General features: G+C 36.7%; 1 protein-coding gene across 1 annotated transcript; it reads left to right on the forward strand.

The window, feature by feature from the left end:
* The first annotated feature begins 16,786 nt into the window (after nucleotides 1-16,786).
* Nucleotides 16,787-21,887, forward strand: LOC128127406 (uncharacterized). Its single transcript, XM_052765891.1, has 7 exons — nucleotides 16,787-17,266; nucleotides 17,372-17,613; nucleotides 17,977-18,358; nucleotides 18,755-19,408; nucleotides 19,844-20,669; nucleotides 21,066-21,772; nucleotides 21,816-21,887. Exons 1-7 carry the CDS (start codon nucleotides 16,787-16,789, stop codon nucleotides 21,885-21,887), a joined length of 3,363 nt encoding a protein of 1,120 aa, XP_052621851.1.
* Nucleotides 21,888-22,394: the final 507 nt, after the last annotated feature.

Consider the following 22,394-nt stretch of genomic DNA (forward strand, 5'->3'; position numbering starts at 1 on the left):
ATAAAACTTTGCGTTTGGAGATGGCTGCTCCCCCTTGATTTGAGAGTAGCCAGCAAAATTTTCTCCATCCTGGCTACAGGGGCGTATGTTTCAAGTTGACTATAGCCCTTAGCGACTAGTCTCGCTTTGTTTCTGACGACGACACTGGATTCATCTAATTTATTCCTGTATACCAATCTTGTACCAACAACAGTGTGACCTTTTGGCTTTGGAATGAGTTACCACACATTGTTTCTTTCAAATTCTACCAGTTCCTCTTGCATTGCAGATACCCAGTCGAGCTCCATTAAAGCTTCTTTGATGGCTCTAGGCTCCACCGAGGACATAAACACTGCATAATGACAGTAGTCAGATAAATCTTTTGAGGATCGAGTTTGGATACCTACGGATAGGTTTTCGATGATTTGGCCCGGTGGGTGGTCTTTTGTCCATGCATGAAGATGAGGTTGTAGATGATCAATGGTTGCGGTGGAGTGAACGTCTTTAATATCAGAAGACTCTGCGGCTGAAGATGGCAGTTCCCCCTAGATTTGAGAGCAACCTGCAGAATTGTCTTGAACTGTGGCAGTGGGATCAGCATTTTCTTGAGCAGTTGAGAGAGGTTCGCCCTGGATTGTAGATGGGAGTTCCCCCTGAACCTGAGATGGTTCCCCTTGGATTATTGTTGGGTCAAAATATGGTTTATACTTTGCTTTTTTGGGCAATTGTATTTTTCTGTAATATTTTATGAGCTTACAGTCTAGTTTACGGTCAGGTCATGTTTACGGTTGAGTTGACGGTCGTAAACACCTTACGGCCGTAAACTCATTTACGGCCCATGTTCTCTAGTATAAATAGAGGTGTTAGGGTGAGGAGTAGAGTTTTGATTAACTAGAAGGAGTTTACGGCCAGAGAGAATAAGGAGCGTATGTGTGTGAATCTTTTGTATCTGGAGCTTTAATTCATATGAATACATACAAAGATTCATATTATTCTTCTTCTCCTTCTCTTCTATTTTATCTCACATCATCCGTTTGATTGGGATTCTGCACCATCAAACGGATCTGATTGATACACAGACAGATTAGGGACTTACAATTATTGTAAGAGTCATAACCCTTAGGAGAGTAATTTTGCGGGTAGCAATCGGAGCTGCTTCCTCAGGCACTGGAACCTCGATGGTTTTCATATGATTAAAAGTTGAACATTCCCCCTCAACGGGCAAAGTGGAAGTGTTGAGTGATACGTCATCGGATAGAGTAGGATGAGAAACTTCGGCATGTTGCTGTTGCGCTTCCGGAGACACAAGAACTTCGGATAGTTGAGTGGTTTCTATGGGATCGAAAAGATCATCATAGTTTATTTCAACTATGTGTAGCAGACCCGAAGAGGCTGGGATATCACTTTCCAAGATTGTTTTTGTTTCATTTGATGGAGCAGTGTTGCGGACGTAATAGTCATCGAATTTGACATCGAAGATTTAGACTATTAGTCCCGTACGTCTGATGAGAACCCTATAGGCTACTTTCTTTGTTGAGTAGCCAAGGAAAATGCCTTCCTCTGACTTCGGTGCAAACTTGTTTAGATGATACTTGTTGTGGATCACAAAACATCTACACCCAAAGATGTGAAAGAATCAGACATTTGGTTTGTAGTTTTTAAGGACCTCATACGGAGTTTTGTTGAGATGCTTACATACAATGCTTCAGTTTTGGAGAAAGCATGCTGTCGCGACTACTTCGGCCCAGAAGTAGAGAGGAAGGTCTACAAAGTTGAACATAGATCTGGCTGCTTCCACTAGAGTACGGTTTCTTCGCTCTACTACTCCATTCTGTTGAGGTGTGTAAGGAGCTGAAAAATTATGACTAATACCTTTTGAAACCAAGAAATTGTTAAGGAGATGATTAGTGAACTCGGTTCCATTATCACTTCGGATGCGGCGTACTAGTAATTTGATTTGAAGTTCAATCTCTTTGATAAAATTCATCAGAACTTGCGGTGTTTCAGACTTGAGTCTCAAGAAAAAGACCCATGTGCAACGAGTGAAGTCATCAACTATAACCAGTATGTATTTCTTGTGATGGAGACTAGCTATGGTAGATGGACCGTAGAGATCAATATGTAAAAGTTCCAGTGGTTCAGAAATTGAAGAATCAATCACTATAGGATTGCTTGCTTTGGACTCTTTGCTACACTCACAGGCAGAGCAAAGAGTTTCGTTGTTGTACTTCAGAATGGTGAGACCTTGGACGAGTTCTTCGATGACCAGGTTGTTGATATTTCAGAAGTTCAGAGAAGCTATTTTATGATGCCATAACCAGCTGACTTCGGATACTGCTTTGGACAAAAAACACAGCTATGGTTTCCTAATGATCAGAGAGACATCCAGTGGATACATAGTTCCTTCGACTTAGATTTGATCAAACAGGTGCTTCTATCACTTGTCATTATGTAGCAGTAGTCGTTGTCAAATTCAACCCGATGGCCTGCTTTACATAGTTGGCCAACGCTAATGAGATTGTGTTTGAGACATTCTACGTAAGCAACCTTTTGGATAGAGAATTTCTCGGTAGTAAGCACACCATAACCTCAGATTATTCCATTCGCATTCTTGTCAAATGTAACATTTCCACCGTTGCATATAGGCCTAAAATCCCGATGGTATTCTAACCTTCTGGTCATGTGCAAGGAGCAGGAACTATCTATTAACCACTCCTCTTCTTGATTCTCCGTGCACATTGCCTGAAAGTTACACGGTTAGTTTGGGCACCCAAACGATTTTGGAGCCCGAGGTGAAATGGCGGGGGTTCATAGACACATGAACCGAGGTTGCAGGGACAACTATCGTGTTAGCTTTGAATCCTAGACCTAGGTGTTTGTGAACTTTTGGAGTGTTGTGAGGTTTTCAAAAGTTATCAGATTTTTAAACAGTGCGAGGTTTTTGAAAAGTATGAGTATTTTGACAAGTACAAGGTTTGTGGAAATTATGAGTTTTTTGAGAAGAACAATGAGGGGCTTGAGATGACCCCTTTGGACGATGAAGTCCAGATGATAATTTTTTATCATTTATCTGGACATTATGCTTGTTCAGCAGTCCGAAGGGTGTGGGATTAGTGTTGTGACCAGTCCAACACTCAGACTTGACATTGATACCCTTCGGATTTGAAAAGGTACGGTTTGAAAATGTTTGAGTACATGAAAATCTCCAAGGTTGTGTTTTTCTGGAAAGGTGAGGTGACTTAAAATGTGTTGGAGCAGGTAAAATCCCCTTCCATTTTTGATCGTCTAAGGAATAGATCAGAAAACCATTGCATTGAAAAGACTTTACTTGCTTTTGGATTTTGTCAGAAGACCTTAAAATGTTTTAAGAACTGTACATTCCTTTTTGCTCGATTTGTTGACTGTCGTGTTTTTAGAAAAAGAGTTTGAGAAAACAAGTTTTTGTGGACTCTTGAGTTTTGAAATTCTGACTTGTCTTTTGTTTTTCGAAAAGATTTCCCGCTTTTTACCACAAGATTGAAATTCCTCATTGAAGGCCATTTTTGCCTGAGTTTTTGGAGAACCGCAATCATTGATGTTCAATAGTGGCTTCTTAGAATCCTTAGATTACTTTTGAAAATGAGGACTTGATTCATCTGAACTTGAAAGTTCAGGATTCTGGGAACATTGACCATACTCGAAGGTTTCTATAGGCACCTCATGATGAATTGGCTGAATGGTCGCTGAACTCTTAACTAGAGTCTGTGGTAAGAAAGATTGGACTATCACAGAGGAAGTCTGAGTTGATTTCTTTGTAGGACATTTGATGAGAGATAATTGGTCAAACTGCGGTTCAGGATTGCAGTGAGATACATTGCGGTCCAAAGGCAGAGGCGGGAAGTTCACAAGAACTTCGAGTTCTTCCATATGAATTTCTTCATCAACAACTGATGAAGTCTGAGAGTCGGGATAAATTGTGCCAGAGATAGGAATTTGATCACTTGAGTGACTCAAAATTTCCAGAAGAATTTCCTCAATAACAAAATTATTAATCAGATTATGAAGTCGACCAAAATGAGCTCTGATGTCCTCGGGAAAGGTTTTATCATTGACTAGGAAATGGAACTCTCTTTCCGGAGGGACATAGGGGCGGCTTTTATTAAATCGGGGTGATGAATCCTTTGCGGTGGAGTACCCATTGGACCAACCCCAATTGTATCTGATATCTACAATTCCATTATTCACAAGATTCTCAATAACTTCGCTTTCATTAAACTGCTTTTCTATTAGAAGATTTAAGCGTACATTTTCAATTTGAGCTAAATCTCTCTGATTCAAAGCTATTCCTAACTGTGTTCCACATAAAATTCTAGCATCCTTTTCTAACACTAGATCTTTTTCTAACAAAGCTACTTTGAGTCACTTGTCCTCCAGTTGTCCTCTCACATGAAATATCTCTTGGGATGCTATATTCTTCTCATCTAGGGCTTTGTTATAGTCTGAAAGAACGGCAGCACAAGTGTCATTAAGGTTGTCTACGAATGGTTGACAATCATGCATGCTATAATTATTAGTTTGGACCATGAGTTTTACCTGCTCAACAATGCTCATAGTTCCATCCTTTTCCATGTAGCAGTAGTTCTTTTCTAGCATGGTTTACCTATCCTCATTCGCAGTTGCCATCATGCAGATTGTTCCTTTACCATTGACGTTGTTGATATCTTCATCCTCATCTCCGGATGATCACACTTGACGGTCTCTCTTGACTTGGGCTACGTATGCCCTTGATTTCTTTTTTTTTCATCCATCTCTTGAGCCATTCTAAGGTATAATTCTCTATCTTTCACTATATTGGCTTTGCAATCTTTAGCAAACTGGTTTTCCTTGTTCCACTTGTGACAACTTACAACATCATCTTTGTCTTCTGCTAAGGTAGCAGAGTCAATTGGCTTTAGAGGCTACGGTGCCTCTTTGGATTGAGTGTTATGAGGTTGCGGTGATGGGTGAGGGTTTTTGGGATATCGATTATTCTAAGGATTGAAGTTGCAGTTGAATGGAGGTTTAATAACCTGCTGATTTTTGCGGAAAGATGAGGGTGGTAGCCTTTTGAATTGTTGACTAACTAGAACAATAGCGTTTTGGAATTCCTCTTCATCATCGTATTCTGAGTAAGCTTAGTATGAATGCAGAGGGTTGTCATACGAGGGAGAGTAAGATTGAGTGTGAGGTGCTTGTGCTACGAGAGCAAGTGGTGCTCTGAAGGTAGCACAATCTTTGGGTACGGTTGATTCTTGTTCTTGTAGTTCACCATAATGTTTGTAGAGAGATAAAGAATGAATTTTTCTATATCCTTCGACTATCATCTTAGCTGTAGTCCAATGTCTTCCCAAACCATTGAGAAACTGATGATTTGTCTCATGGTTACTTCGAACGGTGCCAATATTTGATAACTTTGTGAGAATTAGAGTGAACCTCTTGAAGGAGTCTTCCATACTTTCACCAGCATGAGCTTTGAAGTTGTTGAACTCGTTGAGTGTGGTTGTGAGCTTCTTATCTTGAGCTTGTTCTGTACCTTCATACAAGTTCTTGAGAAAATACCTGATTTCTTTGGTTGACTTGAAATTTATGATGATGTCGAAGTTGTCAGGAGCAACTCCGCAAGATGTCTCATAAAAAGAAACATCATCATTTTCCATCTTATCAAGATCATCTTTGGTGGGACGGTCCATGGTTGGTTGACCTCCTCCAAGTCTGGCTTGAGCGTCGTCGATTTGAATTGGAGTATGAATAAGGACATGAAGTCCTTCTTCTACAGATCTCCATACATCTCTTCCAAGTCTTCTTAGATACGTCTCCATTCTTTGTGACCAGTGATGATATTCGTTTGCCACCAGTATTGGAGCTCTATTCGACCCTCCAACACTGTTTCAAACTTTGAGAGATAATGCTTGTGCCATATTTCCTTGTTTTGAAAAGAGTTTTTTGTTTTTTTTTTAAGAAATGAGCTCCAGTGGTATAGAAAGCCTTTTAAAATCAGAGTTCTTGTCTAAAAAGCAACAACTTTGGCTCTGATACCAATTGTTGAGAGAAAAACATGAGTAACACACATGAACAAACGTTAGTACAAGTAATATTTCAAAATGAAGTTTAACTCATAGGATCATAAAGCATAAAGATCAACAATAATAAGTTAGAATTAGATTGTTAGATAGTTAGGTGCGGAAATATAAGGAAATATAAATTACAACAACTAATATATCAAGAAGACACTTAAGCTAATTCTTAACGAGGATTGCAAAGAAACCAAGTTAGTAAGTGAGATAAGACTTAGTGATTAAGTCAAGACTGACTTGCTCCGAAGAGAGATTATGATCTTAATATATGAGTTTATGTTTTGAAGATCTTTGAGGATGAGAGAGTAAGGAGAGAATAAGTAAGATATGACATTCTAGATAGAGATAATCGATGTATTCATACAGAATGAGAGAACTCTATTTATAGAGTCTCGAAGATTACAAAGTCTAATATGTATAAGGTGGCCATGCAAGGCACACTAGGTAAAGTAATGTAAAGACATAAGATAACAGATAAAAAAAACTAAGACTAAGGATTTATGATGACGACTGTGTATGCGGTTCTTGATTGCGGTTGAGATACTAACTGCGGATCCGGAGAAGGATTGAGATCTTTCAAGTTTAAGAGGGTCACTTTTATGTTTCAACAACTCTCTTTTAGGTTCTCTAGTTCAATCCACTAGCTCGACAAAAGAATAAACAATCTAAGAAATCAAAGGTATGTTTTATTTATAGTTCTACTAAGTTACATAGACTAAAGAGTTTAGATCCTATAGATTTCGAGTTTAGATCAATTTATTTATCATTTTCGTTTCCTTTTCATTGATCTAATGAGGCTCGAAACCCATCATCATCTACTCGGAGGATTTATTTAGTCTCTTGCTCATCCAGTTGTATCAATAAAGGTATGACCAGTGAGATTTTTTGGTGGGTTTGGTAGGATGTTGGGGGTGGCTAACTCGGAGGATTCTCTTACTCATCCATCGGGGATCTCAAATTTCGTGGGAAACATTAGCTTATTTGAAGATTCAATCACGAATCAATCATTTCTTAATGAATTTCAAAAGACGTTGGATACTGATAGATCGTTGGGATATAACATGGATGAGTTCTTTGATTGGGTGAAAGAAATTATACAAGGTCATGAGAACAAACAAGTTGTGCCATGAATTGCCTTTCCATAAATATTCAAGAAGCAGGTTCTAGGGATAAGCGGGTGTGGATTCGGTCCCTTTGTAATAAACATAAGGTAATATTTTTAGCAATTCAAGAATCGAAATTGGAAAACTTGGACTTGTTAATGGTTCATTCTTTTGGGGGCAATGCTTTTTTCTGTCATGTTTTCACTCTTTCTCGCAAAGTTTTGGGTGGTATTATTGCTATTGGGATCCATATTATATCTCTCATCCTCATGAGGCCAAAAGTTAGAGAACTCTTTGGCTGCAAGTTCTTCAGATACTCAATTATTTTCCTAGTGAAATCATTATTCTGGGAGATTTAAATGTTGTTTGTGATGAATCGGAGAGACTAGGTTCACATTTTAACTTGGCGACGACTTCTTCGTTTAATCAAATTATTGAGCAGACGAACTTGGTTGACATTCAGTTGGGAGGACCTAGGTACTGTGGGAGTGATAAGTAAGGGTTGAAGACCAATAAGTTGGGGAGCTTTTCGGCCATATATGGAACTTTTGGTCACTTTCCCAATCTAACTGGCATGGTTCAGGAAAAGAAAATTCTTGATCATTGTTTTATTCTCCTTTTGCAGCACAACAATGATTACATGCCTTTTCCTTTTAATTTTTTTTTATTATTGGTTTGTTATGGATGGTTTAGAAGGTGTGGTTACGGATTCTTAGGTGCAGGATGTGTTGGGTTTTGTATACTAGAACATCTTATCGTCCACATACAACCCTAAATCCCTTGGATCTATTTTTTCTCTAATTATACATGTAATAGTGTTTCCAAAGCAATAAGCCTACAACTAGCATACTAATGACATTAACAATATTTAATACAAGTTAGGATGACATACCTTTTATGTAGCATGAAACCTTGTTGTATTTGGCCTTAAGAGCTTAGCAACAAAAGTATGAATGCATCAAATGGATCACAACTCACCTAGGACAAAGGTGGCTCTAGAAGAATCTCCATGCACCCAAAACACCTCCAAGAACTCCAAGAACTATAAGTAGGCGTTTTTAGGCTATGGGGTATGTATTTATATGTAGAATTTCAAGGGTCATGGGTATAACCCAAATCCATACCCATAGGTTCTATGATCCACAGTTCATGTGGCCTAACTCTTTATGTATCTATACATAAACTTGGTCCAACAAGGATCATAAGCCCAACACATATAAATATAACTAATTACCATAATTAGTCCCCATAGATTTATTTAGTCTCTTTCGATCACTAAATGAATTCCAAATTAATTTTTGATCAATACTAATTAAAACATATGATTTCATATTAATATATTAATAAATCATATATAACCTTTTTTCAAGAGTCCATCCTAACAAATTGTCTTGGTGTTATGCAACCCGAATGGACCATGCTACTCTCGGGTCGAGTACATACCAATAATAGTTATAGGCTTAGACATCTAATCCAAGAGTCTCCCACTTGGATAAGTCTAAAACTATTATTGCAAATAATACTCCAACACCCGACTAGCAATCGTAGCTTTAAAAGTCGATGTCGAACTTTGACCTAGTCAATGACGTGTTCATTAGATAAGCGATCATATATTCCTCCATTCTAGATATCATATGGACTGAGACATGGATTATAATCATTCTCTCTGTCCATATGTTTTTTCCTGATTTCTGATTTATGATGACTGACTAATTGAACAAATCAAATCACTCCAGGCCCGACCGAGCATTTAGGGTTGTCATCACTAAATCAACGAGGGGCCCACAAATATCACTTTTATCCACATGGGGTAAAAGGAACAGATAAACTTCGAGCCAAATGCTCGCTTGTAGTCACTCATCAAATTACACACAATGATATGTTTTATAACATCCAAGTCACTGGTGCGTTTACATATGTCAATGTTCAACCGACTCGCAACTACAACTCACACGTCTCTATTTGAAGAATATAAGATATTATCGTCTCAAGATCACTCGTGATAAAATCCATGAAGTGATTCAAATGAGTGTGGGTTTAATCCAATACTCGAATCTTATTCCAAGAGTACTCATGAATATTGCAGTTGTGTCTAAAACACTGTCACAAATAGCATTTTAGCTAGGAAATTATGTTTCCATGTAAACATCAACTATTGTAAGACTCAAACTCTAAGTGAATATCATGCTATATGATAACATGAAACAGTCCATTTGAATCCAAACTCTTGATTTAAGTTCAAAAGCTAATACAATACATTTCATATAGTCAACTATAGGTTGAAAACGCTAGAAATCTCGGTTGAAGTTAATATGGACTAGGATTCTCTTATTGGGCCTAATGGACCAGTAAACTTTCATTTTGACTATTTTGGCCCAAGAAACTCCATTTGGACCTTAAGTAGACCCATATTCCTGAAATCAAAGTATTTTGGTCATATGGGCCTAGAATAATCCATCTTATTTTCTAATGGGCTATAACTAGTTTTAATAGCCCTAATGTGTCGTAAACTACTTCCTTGGGTTTCATTGGGTTGTGAACCTCCATAAAGGCACAATAGGCCGAAAAAAATTATTTTGGGCCTCATAAACTCGAAATAAGACAGGATATGCCAATTAAAACAAAAAAACAAATGGGAGGATATTTGAGGTGCCACCTCACTATTACATGTTGGATACCCATAAAACTCTCACATCACCCTCTTCAAAAGTTAACTTTCCTCCCTCTCTCTTGTCCCTCCTCAATCTTGACCATAGGGCCTTCATCACCACCATCACTTTTCATCTTCCAACTTAAGAATACTCTCTTATTTTCCTCTCTAGCACAAAAAACTTCCCCCTCCCATCCTCCAAGTTATCGAGAATTTCAAGAGCACACCAAGAACTCTTCATCAAAGTTCATCATATTTGGTAAGTTTTTTGTTAGACTCCATAGTTTAACTTCAAGTTTACACCTTAAATCTCATCTTAACCCGCATTATTTTATGATATGTGCTCTTAGAACACCTTAGAGCTCGAAAATCATCCCAAGAACACACCTAGGGCCGAGATATCCTCATCTCATCACCAAAACCGAAAAAATCAAAGCAATTTGAGTTTATTCCGCTTGTTTTTCGGTTTTAATATGTTTTTGGCACGGATACAAGTTACTTACGTGATAGATCTATGTATTTGTGCAAGCTTATGTGTGTTTTCTAAGTTATATATTGTGATTATGTGAAGAAACTTCATAGATCTATAAAACCCTATCAAGTCTTGACAATATTTGTAAACTAAAACACTTTATGCAATTTACCATAAGAATGAAAGTGTAAAACATGTTAAGAATGTTGAAAACTAAACAAAATCTTGTAAAGGGACCATTTTTGACAAATAAACAAAACGAATGAAGTTTTTATGATACTTACGCTTTTAGATAGACTAAAAGAGTCATATATACATAAAAATGGTTCTATATGATAATCATAACTTTAAAAGGGCGAAAAGTGTTAAATTTCGCATAATGAGCCTTAATATGGGTCTTCCTGGTTTCATTGTTCTTAATTTGTAAAATTATTATTTTTTATGGATTAAATTGTCATTTAACACAAATTTGAGCCAAAAATGTAAATTTATGGGTTTATGGGCTAAAATTGTTAGTTTATTAGGATTTGGGCCTAAAATGTTATTTTCACAAAACTTGAGCCGGAAATGTCATTTTTATCTAAAATAGGCTGAAAATGTAAAATATATATAAATAGGCCGAAATTGTAAATTTTTATAATAACGGGCTGAAAACATCAATTTATATATACTTGGGCCTAAAATGTCAATTTATATACAATTGGGCCGAAGATGTCAATTTTCATGATATTTGGCCAAAAATGTTATTTTTAATCAATGTGGGCTAAAAAAGTCATTTTATTTAGATAAGCCCATAAATGTAATAACAAACGGACTAAAAACTATTACAAGAATTTGGCCTTTTATGTTATTTTGGAAAACAATCGAACAAAAACAAACAACGTAATAACAAACGGACTAAAAACATTGATTTCACGTTTATGGGGCCTAATACTTACCTTACATGTTTATTTGGCCTTAAGGGTCCATTTTTACGCTTATTGGGTCTGGAATGTACATCACATGTTTATTGAGCCTTTGTGGTCCATTTACATGCTTATTAATCCTGGATTATACATTACATGTTTACTGGGCTTTAGTGGCCCATTTACATGCTTATTGAGCCTAGACTATACACTACATGTTTATTGGGCCTTAGTGGTCCTCTTACATGTCTGTTGGGTCTCATACATTCACATAAATACTCGTTGGATTTTCAAACATAAAACGTACACAAAAAAAAAATTATACATAACATGATACAATACTCGCGCGAACACAGTTAAGAATCTAATGAGACATGTCGATTTACACCTTTTGAGTGTACAATCATAGCATGTAGTTATAACCAGAGTCTCCTGTAGGGAGAGCGAGAGTTTGTGTATAGATCTATATGGGGTGACACCCCACACCTGAGTGATGGGTTTTGGCCATATGAACATTCCTATGTGCACATTCAAACCCTAATGCTTGGATCTAGGTTTCTCTAATTAAACATGCTTTGAATCCAAGACTTCTAATGACTAATTAGGTATAAGAACAATACAAAATCAGATCTAGAAGTTTACCTTTGAATCTCTTGTTTGATCTTGTTGTCTTGGAGCTCTAGAGTCACAATTGTCACTCCTCTGATGGCTTACAAACACCAACTAGCAAGGAGGATGATTTGAGAGAGAGGAGAGGGATTAGAAATCGGCCAGGGTTTCTTTGCTTTTGCAGAGATGCCGATTTGCCTTGCCCTAGGGGTCTATTTATACTTGTAAGGCTCCTAGGGTTTCACCCTTAAAGCCTAGTTGGATAATCTTTCCTTAAAGCAATCCAAATCCTTTCCAAAGATAACCCTTGGATGAATTTCAGGCTATCCCAAGCCCTAGAATTCGTCCATCCTCTATCCAAAAATGATTTACAGCCCAAAGTGTAACTATCCAACAATTGACAGTTTATACCCTCTTATTTAATTAATCTCTTTAAGTCACCAAATTAATACTAATTAATCTATGACTTATATTAATCAAATAACAATATTATTATTCCTTATATTGTTCTCATAATATATTAATAATATTTCTTCTCTCATAATAAATCATCCTATCAAGTTTCTATGGTGAAGGCAACCCAAAAGGACCATGCACAATCGGGTCAAATACTTGCCTAATATAGTTGCAGCCTTAGACACTATTCCAACAGTCTCTCACTTGGATAAGTCTAGTAACTATATGCACAAGTACAATCCGATTCGCAATCGTAGCTCTCAAAGACACTGTCAAACTCTGATCTAATCAATCTTGTCCTTTAGATAAGGGATCGTACAGTCCTCTGTTAGATATCATCCTGACAATTCTATGGAATAATTAGTCTCGCATTTTGTTTTCTCGATCTCCGATTTATTTGACATAGAACTTAATCGAACACATCAATTCAGTTCTGACCGGGCCCGACAGATAAGTCAAATCAAATCATCGAGCGGCCGAGATATCGCTTTTACCCTTTTAGGATAAAAGTTACAGATAAACTTCGACTTATATGCATTTACTTATTCATTAATCAACTATACACAACAATGTGTTTTATAACACTGAGTTACTGATGCATTTTCGCATTATCAATGAACAACCAATTAACAAATTGTAACAACCCGAATTTCATATCCCTAAATGTAACCCTTCTCACGACTCGTTCCGATCATCCAATCGCCGTTTCCGATTCCGGTATTTTATTAAGTCATTAATGTATATTTTATTTTATGACTTAATAAGTGTCTTAGTTCCCTTAGAACTCATTCTAACGTCTCATATTAATGATCGAAACATTTCTAGAATCAACCATATCGGGTTACGGCAAATTGGTCGGGTGCAACCAAAAGCCCCGTCTAAAGCCGGTATCGGGTAGAATTTCATCGTGTCCAAATCCCGAACACTATTTAAAGTGTTCTAAGACTTCATTTTGAAGATTTTGCTTCATTTTACAACTATCACCCCAACCTCTCTCCTCAAACTAGAATTAAAGGTCCAAATCTCAAGTTTAAGACTTCTAATCACCAAGGTACCTTCCCTAGCTTGTTATGTAACCTCTTTAGCCTTCAAATTCGAGATTAATCTATGGATTAGGACCATTACCATGAGTTTACGGCCCTAGAACTATCCTAGGCTGTAAACTCATATAAATGGGGTTTTTGGAGCAATAAAACCCTTCCAAACTACAAATGGACCTTAGTTATGGCTAGATGACTTTATGGAATGAGCTTAGAATGCGTTGATACATTATTTAGAGCCTTATATATGGGTTTACTGCCCAGAATGGTGCTTAGGCCGTAAATCCATGTTTAAAGGGTTTTTAAGCCCTTAAACCCTTTCCATGGCTCAAACAAGACTTAGATACGACTTTTAGAATATTGGTTATGGACCTAGAACACATAAAACATGAATTTTGTGGGACAAAAGAGAGTTTACGGCCAAGGTTCCTTCTTGGGCCGTAAACTCCTAAAAAATGGGGATTAAACACCTTAAATCATGTCTAAATGCCTTGTAACTCAACCAATAGCCTTGTGGTAAATCCTAGATCCATCTAAAAATAGTTTGGGGTTTATAACACATCAAAATACCACATATAGGAGTTTACGGCCTAGGCACATACCATTTGGCCGTAAACTCATGAAACCGTGCCAAATGATGCCCCTAATTCACCCAAAAGCTTGTAAAATCTTCTAGAAATCACATGTGATTGTTTTAAGTGTCAAAAACTAATTATTCTTGAACATAGGAAAGTTTACAGCCATAGAACATGCTTCTGGGCCGTAAACTCCTAAAATGATGTTATATGGTGCCCAAAACTGATACCAAACCTTGGAATATTAATTAGAATCACATATGATTGCTCCTTGTGCCTCAAATCAATTTTTCTTGACCCTAGGAGTGTTTATGACCGTAAACTCCAAGTTTACAGCCGTGAACTCCCTCTTAAATGATATTAATTCATTCAAATTAATTCCAAGGCATTTTAATAAGTCATTCCAACAATCCCCAAGTCCAAACAAATCAATAAACCCTCAAAATCACACCCACATGAGTTCACGGCCGTGAACTCATGTATGTGGGTGTTATGTGGCCGTAAACTCCCTAGTATGTTTAATCTTGGGGAGTAAACTCAATTACTAAGTCCCTAGTGCCATATTACGTCCGAAGATGTCACCCGGGTCGCTCCAAACGCTCGTTTTGAGGTGTTTAACCTCGTTGGAGTATAATGTTCCATATAATTAGTGATTGTAAATCTAATTAGATATATATGGACATTATTTCATTTTACATAGGGACATCGCGAGTAATCAAACCCCGAACCGACGTTTAGTGTCCGAAATCGTCGCATTTCCGAGTCTGGTGAGTTCATACCCCTACCCTTTTTACGTGTTTTCAATGTGTTGAAAAATGTTCTTATGTAACCTTGTATGTGACCATAACTGAAATAAGATGAACTGTTTTTATACAATCTAACAAATATTATCAGTTATTTCAGGTTGCATGAATGCGTGATAAAACGGAAAATACGAAAGCACGCGCATAGACGAGAAAATTAGCTGTGACTAAAAAGTTTCACCAATATATATATATATATATATATATATATATATATATATATATATATATATATATATACGTATGTATATATATGTATTATATATATGTATGTGTTATATATATATGTATTATATATATAGATATGTATATGTGTTGAATAAGTCAAACAAAGGAGGAAGTCAAGAAAAGTCAAGGATGAAGAAGCCTAAAACCTTCCCACGTTCTTTGCTCCTAGCTCTACATCAACTTGCATCTTTCAACTTACACTCAAGTGTACTACTACTAGATATTTGTTTCTCATATATATACATGTGTATGTAGTGTGTGTTTAGAGTTAGTGAGAATATAAGAGACTAAGAGAGATTCATATGTTATAGTGAATTTTCCTTTGTAAAACCACACCCTCTCAATCTTCATCCCTGGAGATAACCAAGAACATCAAGATCAACAACAACCAAAAATGAAGAACATCATCAACTATCTTCATCTTCTTCATTCAAACTCAAGGTGTTCATCTTCAACCCATCAAACATCATCATCTTCATAAACTTTCACCACCTTATATCAACCTCATTCCAACCTCCAAACAACCTCAAAATACTCTCCTAACACCCTCCAAATACCATCCTTAAACCTCCTCCAAAAAAACCCTTTCAAATAACCACAACCATCACCACTTGCTGTTTTTCGACAGCAGAATCTTCAAGTCAGAAACGAAGACAACTGGGCTCGGTACAAGCACAAAAAGACTAGGGAGATTTTTACCATCAATTCTTCAGGACCTTACCTACATCTAGAAATTTTCGTGGACGATTTTGACCACGGGAAACCCCAAAGAGACGCGAGAGAGAATTGGCTATCCAGAGAGATTTCTGTTTTTGAGTTCAGAATCTTCATGTTAGAAAACAAAAAAGCGAGAACAACACAGCCAAAATACTACTAGGGAGATTTTCACCATCAATTCTTCAGGACATTACCTACGTCTAGAAATTTTCGTGGACGATTTTGACCACGGGAAACCCCAAAGAGACGCGAGAGAGAATTGGCTATCCAGAGAGATTTACTCCGAAAATCTACATCCATCACCACCCAAAGCTCCTTCAACTTCACCATCTTTGCTGCCTTACACCACCAAAATTACAACCTTATTCCACCTCCTAACACCCTCCAAATACCCACTCCAACCTCATCAAATCTCCTCAAAACACCCGATACCCGTATACAAATACATGACTCGTGTACTTTGCACTGTTTTGTAAACAATCCATTTTACATGAAAATGAACTTTTTACTACTTATCAAATACCGGATTGATCTTTGAACAAATATCGACCAGTCGTTCCAAGAGTCCCAATATCGACCGGTCCTTCCAAGAGAACAAATATCGACCAGTCGTTCCACGAGTCCAGTTCAGTCAATTTATTGACGAACCTACTTGATATATATTTATATACTTATATATATATATATATATATATATATATATATATATATATATATATATATATATATATATATATATTATAGCTTTATGTCATTTAAATACAGTCATTTATATTATTTATAGCTTTACGTCATTTAAATATAGTCATTTATATTATTATAGCTTTCAGTCATTTATAGCTTTCATATTTATACTTGTTCCGCAATTATTATTCTTTATATATATTTACATCTTATATCTTAAACTTATATATCTATCACACAGTGACCGGTAACCGAGCCTTTTGTCGCAGTGATCAGATTTTTATATTTCCAACAATCGATATCTGAGCTGATATATAAAAGGAATAATATTCAACAATTGGTATCAGAGCTTGTGTGATTTACCTTGAAATTTTTGTCGAAAAACTTTTGGTTATAGCGTTTATAAACCTTCCATAAGCTTTTCTTTAAAAATTTCATTTTAATATCACTTGTTCAAAATCCTTTCAAAAAAAATGTCTTTGGCAAATTACTCCAACATGAACTCTGTCTCCATTGCAAATAGCTTAGGATCTGGTTCACGGGCACCCATACTTATTCCTGAAGAGTATAATTCGTGGGTTGGCCGTATGAATCTTCATCTTAATGCTATAAATGAAGATGTCTGGAAGTGTGTAGAAGGAACATATGTTACTCCAGAAAATATGGCTACTCTTGCTACAAATCAAGCCACTCAAGTTGAAATTACAAAAAAGTTGGAACTCCAAGCCAAAAAGGAACTTGTTTCTGGAATACCTCACAGTATTCTAAGTCAAATGGATGACATTATACTGTTAACCGCAAATCAAATTTGGGAGAATTTGAAAAATCGTTTTTGTGGAAATAAAAGAATCATCGGAAACAAAAGAACATCTGTTTTGAATGAATTTGATAATTTCAAAATGCTTTCATCAGAAACCATCCATGATGCTCATGATAGGTTCAATTTGATTATGGTTAAAATGAACAATTTGGGTATCAAAAAGACACAACACGAGATAAATCTCAAGTTTTTAAACAATCTGTTCGAAAGCTGGAAAATGGTTAAACTCATTATTCAGGGAAATCCAGCTATTCATACCGAATCTTTGTACAATTTGTATGGAGAACTTCAATCGTATGAATCCTCGATTGACCCACCAACCATTGCAGCTTTTGGAGGACCACTTGCACTTGTGTCCACAACTTCTCAAAACCAAACACCTTTCAATGATCAAAACTTTAATCATTTTAATCAGACTACATCTTTTCAAAACCAAGCCTTCCAGTCTGATTCAAATGATGAAGCAGATTATCAACAACTGTGTGCGTTGGTTGCAAACACAAATCTCCAAAGATTTATCCCAAATCATGGTCAATCAAATTTTAGACCAAATTTTCAACCAAGACCATCTTTTGGACAAAATAACTCAAGTTTTCAACCAAGACCATCTTTTGGTCAAAACAACTCAGGTTTTCAACCTAGACCTTACTTTGGACAAAATTCTCAAAGACCTTCTTTCCAAAATAACTCAAACCAAGGTTTTCAAAACCAGGGATTTCAAAACGATCCCAACTCAGGTCATAATCACAATCCAAACAATAGTTTTCAAAATCAAAATAGAGGTTTCCAAAATCAAGGTTACAACAATCAAAACAATGGTTTTCAAAACAACCAAAATTTTAGATTCCAACAAAACCATTCTCAACCTTCCCAACAAGCCCAAACTCAAACACCTGAAAGACTTCCGATTAAAAGTCAAAAGGATGATAGTGATGAAGAAGTGATCATTTGTCACAACTGCAAAGGAACAAATCACTATGCCAGAGAATGTCGAGCCAAAAACAAAACCAAAATCAAAGACTCAGCATACTATGCTCAAAGAGCCGATGAATTGAAGAAACTGGAAAACCAAGAAAAGCAAAGAGCATTGATGGCAATCCATGAACCAAGTGTGGAATACTGGCCAACTTCTGATGACGAAGCTGAACACGAACCAACACAATCAAACTTCTGCTTCGTAGCTGGTGTTGAAATACCTTCAAGAGCTCCAAACGTCATAGAACAGGTATGGTCTATGATCTCTGAACTTGGTTTTTCCAAAACAATTTTTGAGTCCCACATAACCAAAATTGAGACTAGTCTGGAAGTTGATCTCAAAACATATCATGACACAATGGTCAATTATGATATTTGCAAATCTGAGTTACAAACCTTGCAACTCAAATTTGGAGAATCAACAAGAACGAAAAGCAAATTGGAAAGAGACGTTGAAAGAAAATCAGAAGATTATAATCACGTCTTGGAACAATTAAATCAGTCCCTAATTCAGAAAAGGGATTTGGAACTAAAAAATCAGTCAGTCATTTCTTCTGAAATAAAAGATGTTTTAGAAATGGAAATCCTTCAGTTGAAACAAGACTTTCAAGAATCAACTGACAAATACAATGTTTTAAATGAAAAGCTGACTGATTCTTTAAAACAAATCAATTCTCTTGAAACCGAGAATAAAAGACTGATATGGAATATGGATTCTATCAAAGTTGCCAGAAAACTAAGTGATGATATTTTCACCAAGGCAAACACCTTGGGAACTGGCAAAATTGATACGAATTATAGACCAGGAATTGGAAGAGAATCCTTTGAAATTGAACAAGCAAAACAGAAAAACATGACGAATTGTGAAAACTCTGAATCTACTCTACATAATCTTTTCACATCTGTTAATGAGGAAGATTCAGATGACGAAACAGTTATCAACTGTAGTCCAGATGATACTGCTTTCAGTGTTTCCAAAAAGTCTTTCAAAAGAGTTGTAAATTCTGAAACAGACTCTGCAAGTTCTTTAACTCACCAAATCAAAAATACTGATGGAACCACTAAACTCAAAAACTTTTTGAATGGAGAAAATTCCTCTTATAAGGATGGTAGTACTTCTATACCAACTGCTTTTCCTACAATGACTTCATCAATTGTTGGAAAAACTAGTCTGGGACAAAAATACTCCAAGAAACAACAAACAAGCAAAAAATCCATTCAAGTCACCAAAACCCCACTAATCAAACCAAACCTTTTTGAAAAACAACCAAAGAAACCAAACGTCATACCTCATAAACAGGTTTCCAAACAAAAACCAAAATCTTTTCAAAAACCTTTTGAAAACCGCTTTCAAGATATTACTTTTAATCATTCAAGGAACTTTCAAAAACCATCACATCCGAAAGTTTCAAACCATCATCCTCAAAAAGCTTTTCAAAACCGCCCATCACATCCCAGATATGAAGAAAACTTTTCAAACAAACCTTCACATCTAGGATATCTTTCACCAAATCACAGATCTTATCAACCCACAGGTTTTCAAAAACAAATCGCATTTTGGGTAAAATTGATAGATCAAATCAAACCTCAACCATTCCATCGTTATAAACCAAACCATTACAATAATGTGAAGTCAAATGATAAAAGAAATTCATTAAGAAAAGCACCCAAAATAACAACTGACAAACCAGGACCCATTCAGATTTGGGTACCTAAAGTTTCTGTCTGATTGTAGGTACTTAATGCTGGAGAACCCAATGATGATACATGGTATATTGATAGTGGCTGCTCCAAGCATATGACAGGAAACCGGAACTACTTACGTGACTTCAAACCTATACAAACCAATCAAGATGTTACCTTCGGCAACAACATGAAAGCAAAAATCAAAGGTTATGGAAACATAACAAATGGTAATTTTACCATAAAGAAAGTTGCCTTCGTCGATGACCTGAAACACAACCTCATCAGTGTTTCTCAACTGTGTGATAACAATCTTGAAGTTCTTTTCACCAAACAACGAAGCTTAATCATGGACGCCAAAACCAAAGATGTTATAGTTGATTCTGACCGTGCCGGAAATATGTATCCACTTGACATGGATCTTATCTATGGTAAACCCGATATATGTCTGCTATCTAAAGCCCCAGCAGATATTAGTTGGTTATGGCACCGCCGCCTTTCCCATCTAAACTTTGGGTACATCAACAAATTAATCGGCGATGATCTTGTTCGAGGGCTACCACTTCTGAAGCTTGATAACGAAACTCTTTGTGCCGCATGTGAAAAAGGAAAACTTTCCAAATCCACTCACAAAAGCATCTCAGAATCTAGTGTGTCCGAACCACTAGAGTTGTTGCACATAGACCTTTGTGGCCCTGCCAAAACCCAAACCATTCAAGGGAAGAAGTACATTCTTGTTGTCGTTGATGGTTTCTCGCGCTTTACTTGGGTCTTTTTCTTAAGACTAAAATCAGAAGCACCTGAAGAGATGATCAACTTCATCAAACAAATCGAGCTGAAGTTGAAACGACCTGTTCGAAGAATCCGAAGTGATAATGGTTTAGAGTTCAAAAACAATACTCTAGATTCATTTCTCAAAGACAAAGGAATTGAACACAACTTCTCAGCCCCATACACTCCACAACAGAACGGTGTTGTCGAAAGAAGGAACCGAACTCTATGTGAAGCTGCAAGATCAATGCTTATCTTCGCTGATCTGCCACAATACTTCTGGGCAGAAGCAATAGCCACAGCTTGCTATACTCAAAATCGTTCCTTAATCCATAAACATCTTCATAAAACACCATATGAAGTCATTAACAACCGAAAACCAAACATCAAATTTTTCCATATTTTCGGTTGTCGATGCTTCGTAAAGAATAATAAAGATCACCTTTCAAAATTTGAATCAAGGTCGGACGAAGGAATTTTCCTTGGTTACTCTTTTTCTTCAGCTGCTTATCGAGTACTGAATAAACGTACTAGAGTAATTGAAGAAAGTACCGATGTTCATTTCGATGAATTTTATGTTAGGAAATTGGATCGTGAACATTTTGGTTCAAAAATGATTGAAAATATTTTTCAAAATCCAATTCAACAAACACCTTCTCCTGACATAGACATTGAAATCGATCTTGATTTGCTTTTTGAACAACCAAAAACCGCTTACAATTCTGAACTTCTAACTACTTTAATTGACCCTACAGGAACACCCAGTGAAGTAATTCCACAAACAAACCAAAATGATGCAAATCAATTCGAGGGGGAACCACCAACACATACTTCCTCTTTGGAACAAACACCAAATCCTCCTTTAAACACCCGAACCCCAAATAGCCAAAACAATCCCGATGCATCATTTATGGGGGAACCTTCAAACCTATTCCAAGATGAAACGCCCGGAGAAGAACAATGGGATACTGAAACTCCAATTATTATAGCGGAAGAGAATCGCTTAATAAAGTGGACCAGAAATCATCCAACAGACCAAATCATCGGAGATCCCAACATAGGCATTCAGACTAGAGGCGCATCCACAAATGAATGTTTATTTGGAGCCTTCTTATCCACGACCGAACCCAAAACCATACATTCTGCTATAAAAGATCCAGATTGGGTAAAAGCTATGCAAGAAGAGCTAGCAGAATTTGAAAGAAACGACGTATGGAATCTTGTTCCTACTCCACCCGATGTTACTGTTATAGGTTCAAGATGGGTATACAGAAACAAGACTGACGATCAAGGAATCATTTGTCGAAACAAGGCACGTCTTGTAGTCAAAGGATATTCACAACAAGAGGGAATCGACTACGATGAAACATATGCTCCAGTTGCCCGAATTGAAGCAATTCGCATCTTTCTTGCATATGCTGCACATAAGAATTTCAAAGTATTCCAAATGGATGTTAAATGTGCATTCCTACATGGAGAGATAGATCGCGAAGTATACATCCAACAACCACCAGGTTTCGAAGATCCCAAATTTCCAGATCACAGCTTTAAATTGCAGAAAGCTGTCTACGGCTTGAAACAAGCACCTCGAGCTTGGTATGCCACGTTGTCAACCTTTCTCGAAGAATCAGGTTTTAAAAGAGGTTCAATTGATCAAACACTCTTTCGTAAAATCTTTAATAAACATCTGTTAATCGTACAAATATATGTTGATGACATTATTTTCGGTTCTACTGATGAATCTTTAAGTGTTAAGTTTGCAGATCTAATGAAGAGCAAATTTGAAATGAGCATGATTGGGGAGATGACTACTTTTCTCGGACTTCAAATCA

Source organism: Lactuca sativa, chromosome 7, assembly GCF_002870075.4.
Source record: "Lactuca sativa cultivar Salinas chromosome 7, Lsat_Salinas_v11, whole genome shotgun sequence".
Lineage (NCBI taxonomy): Eukaryota > Viridiplantae > Streptophyta > Magnoliopsida > Asterales > Asteraceae > Lactuca > Lactuca sativa.

Bases quoted from the DNA above. Each gene is read 5' to 3' on its own strand.
- LOC128127406 (XM_052765891.1), top strand. From the start codon at position 16,787: ATGTCTTTGGCAAATTACTCCAACATGAACTCTGTCTCCATTGCAAAT. The intron at 17,267-17,371 runs GTTAAAATGAAC...CTCATTATTCAG, and splicing joins ATAGGTTCAATTTGATTATG to GGAAATCCAGCTATTCATAC. The intron at 18,359-18,754 runs GTATGGTCTATG...TTAAATGAAAAG, and splicing joins CTCCAAACGTCATAGAACAG to CTGACTGATTCTTTAAAACA.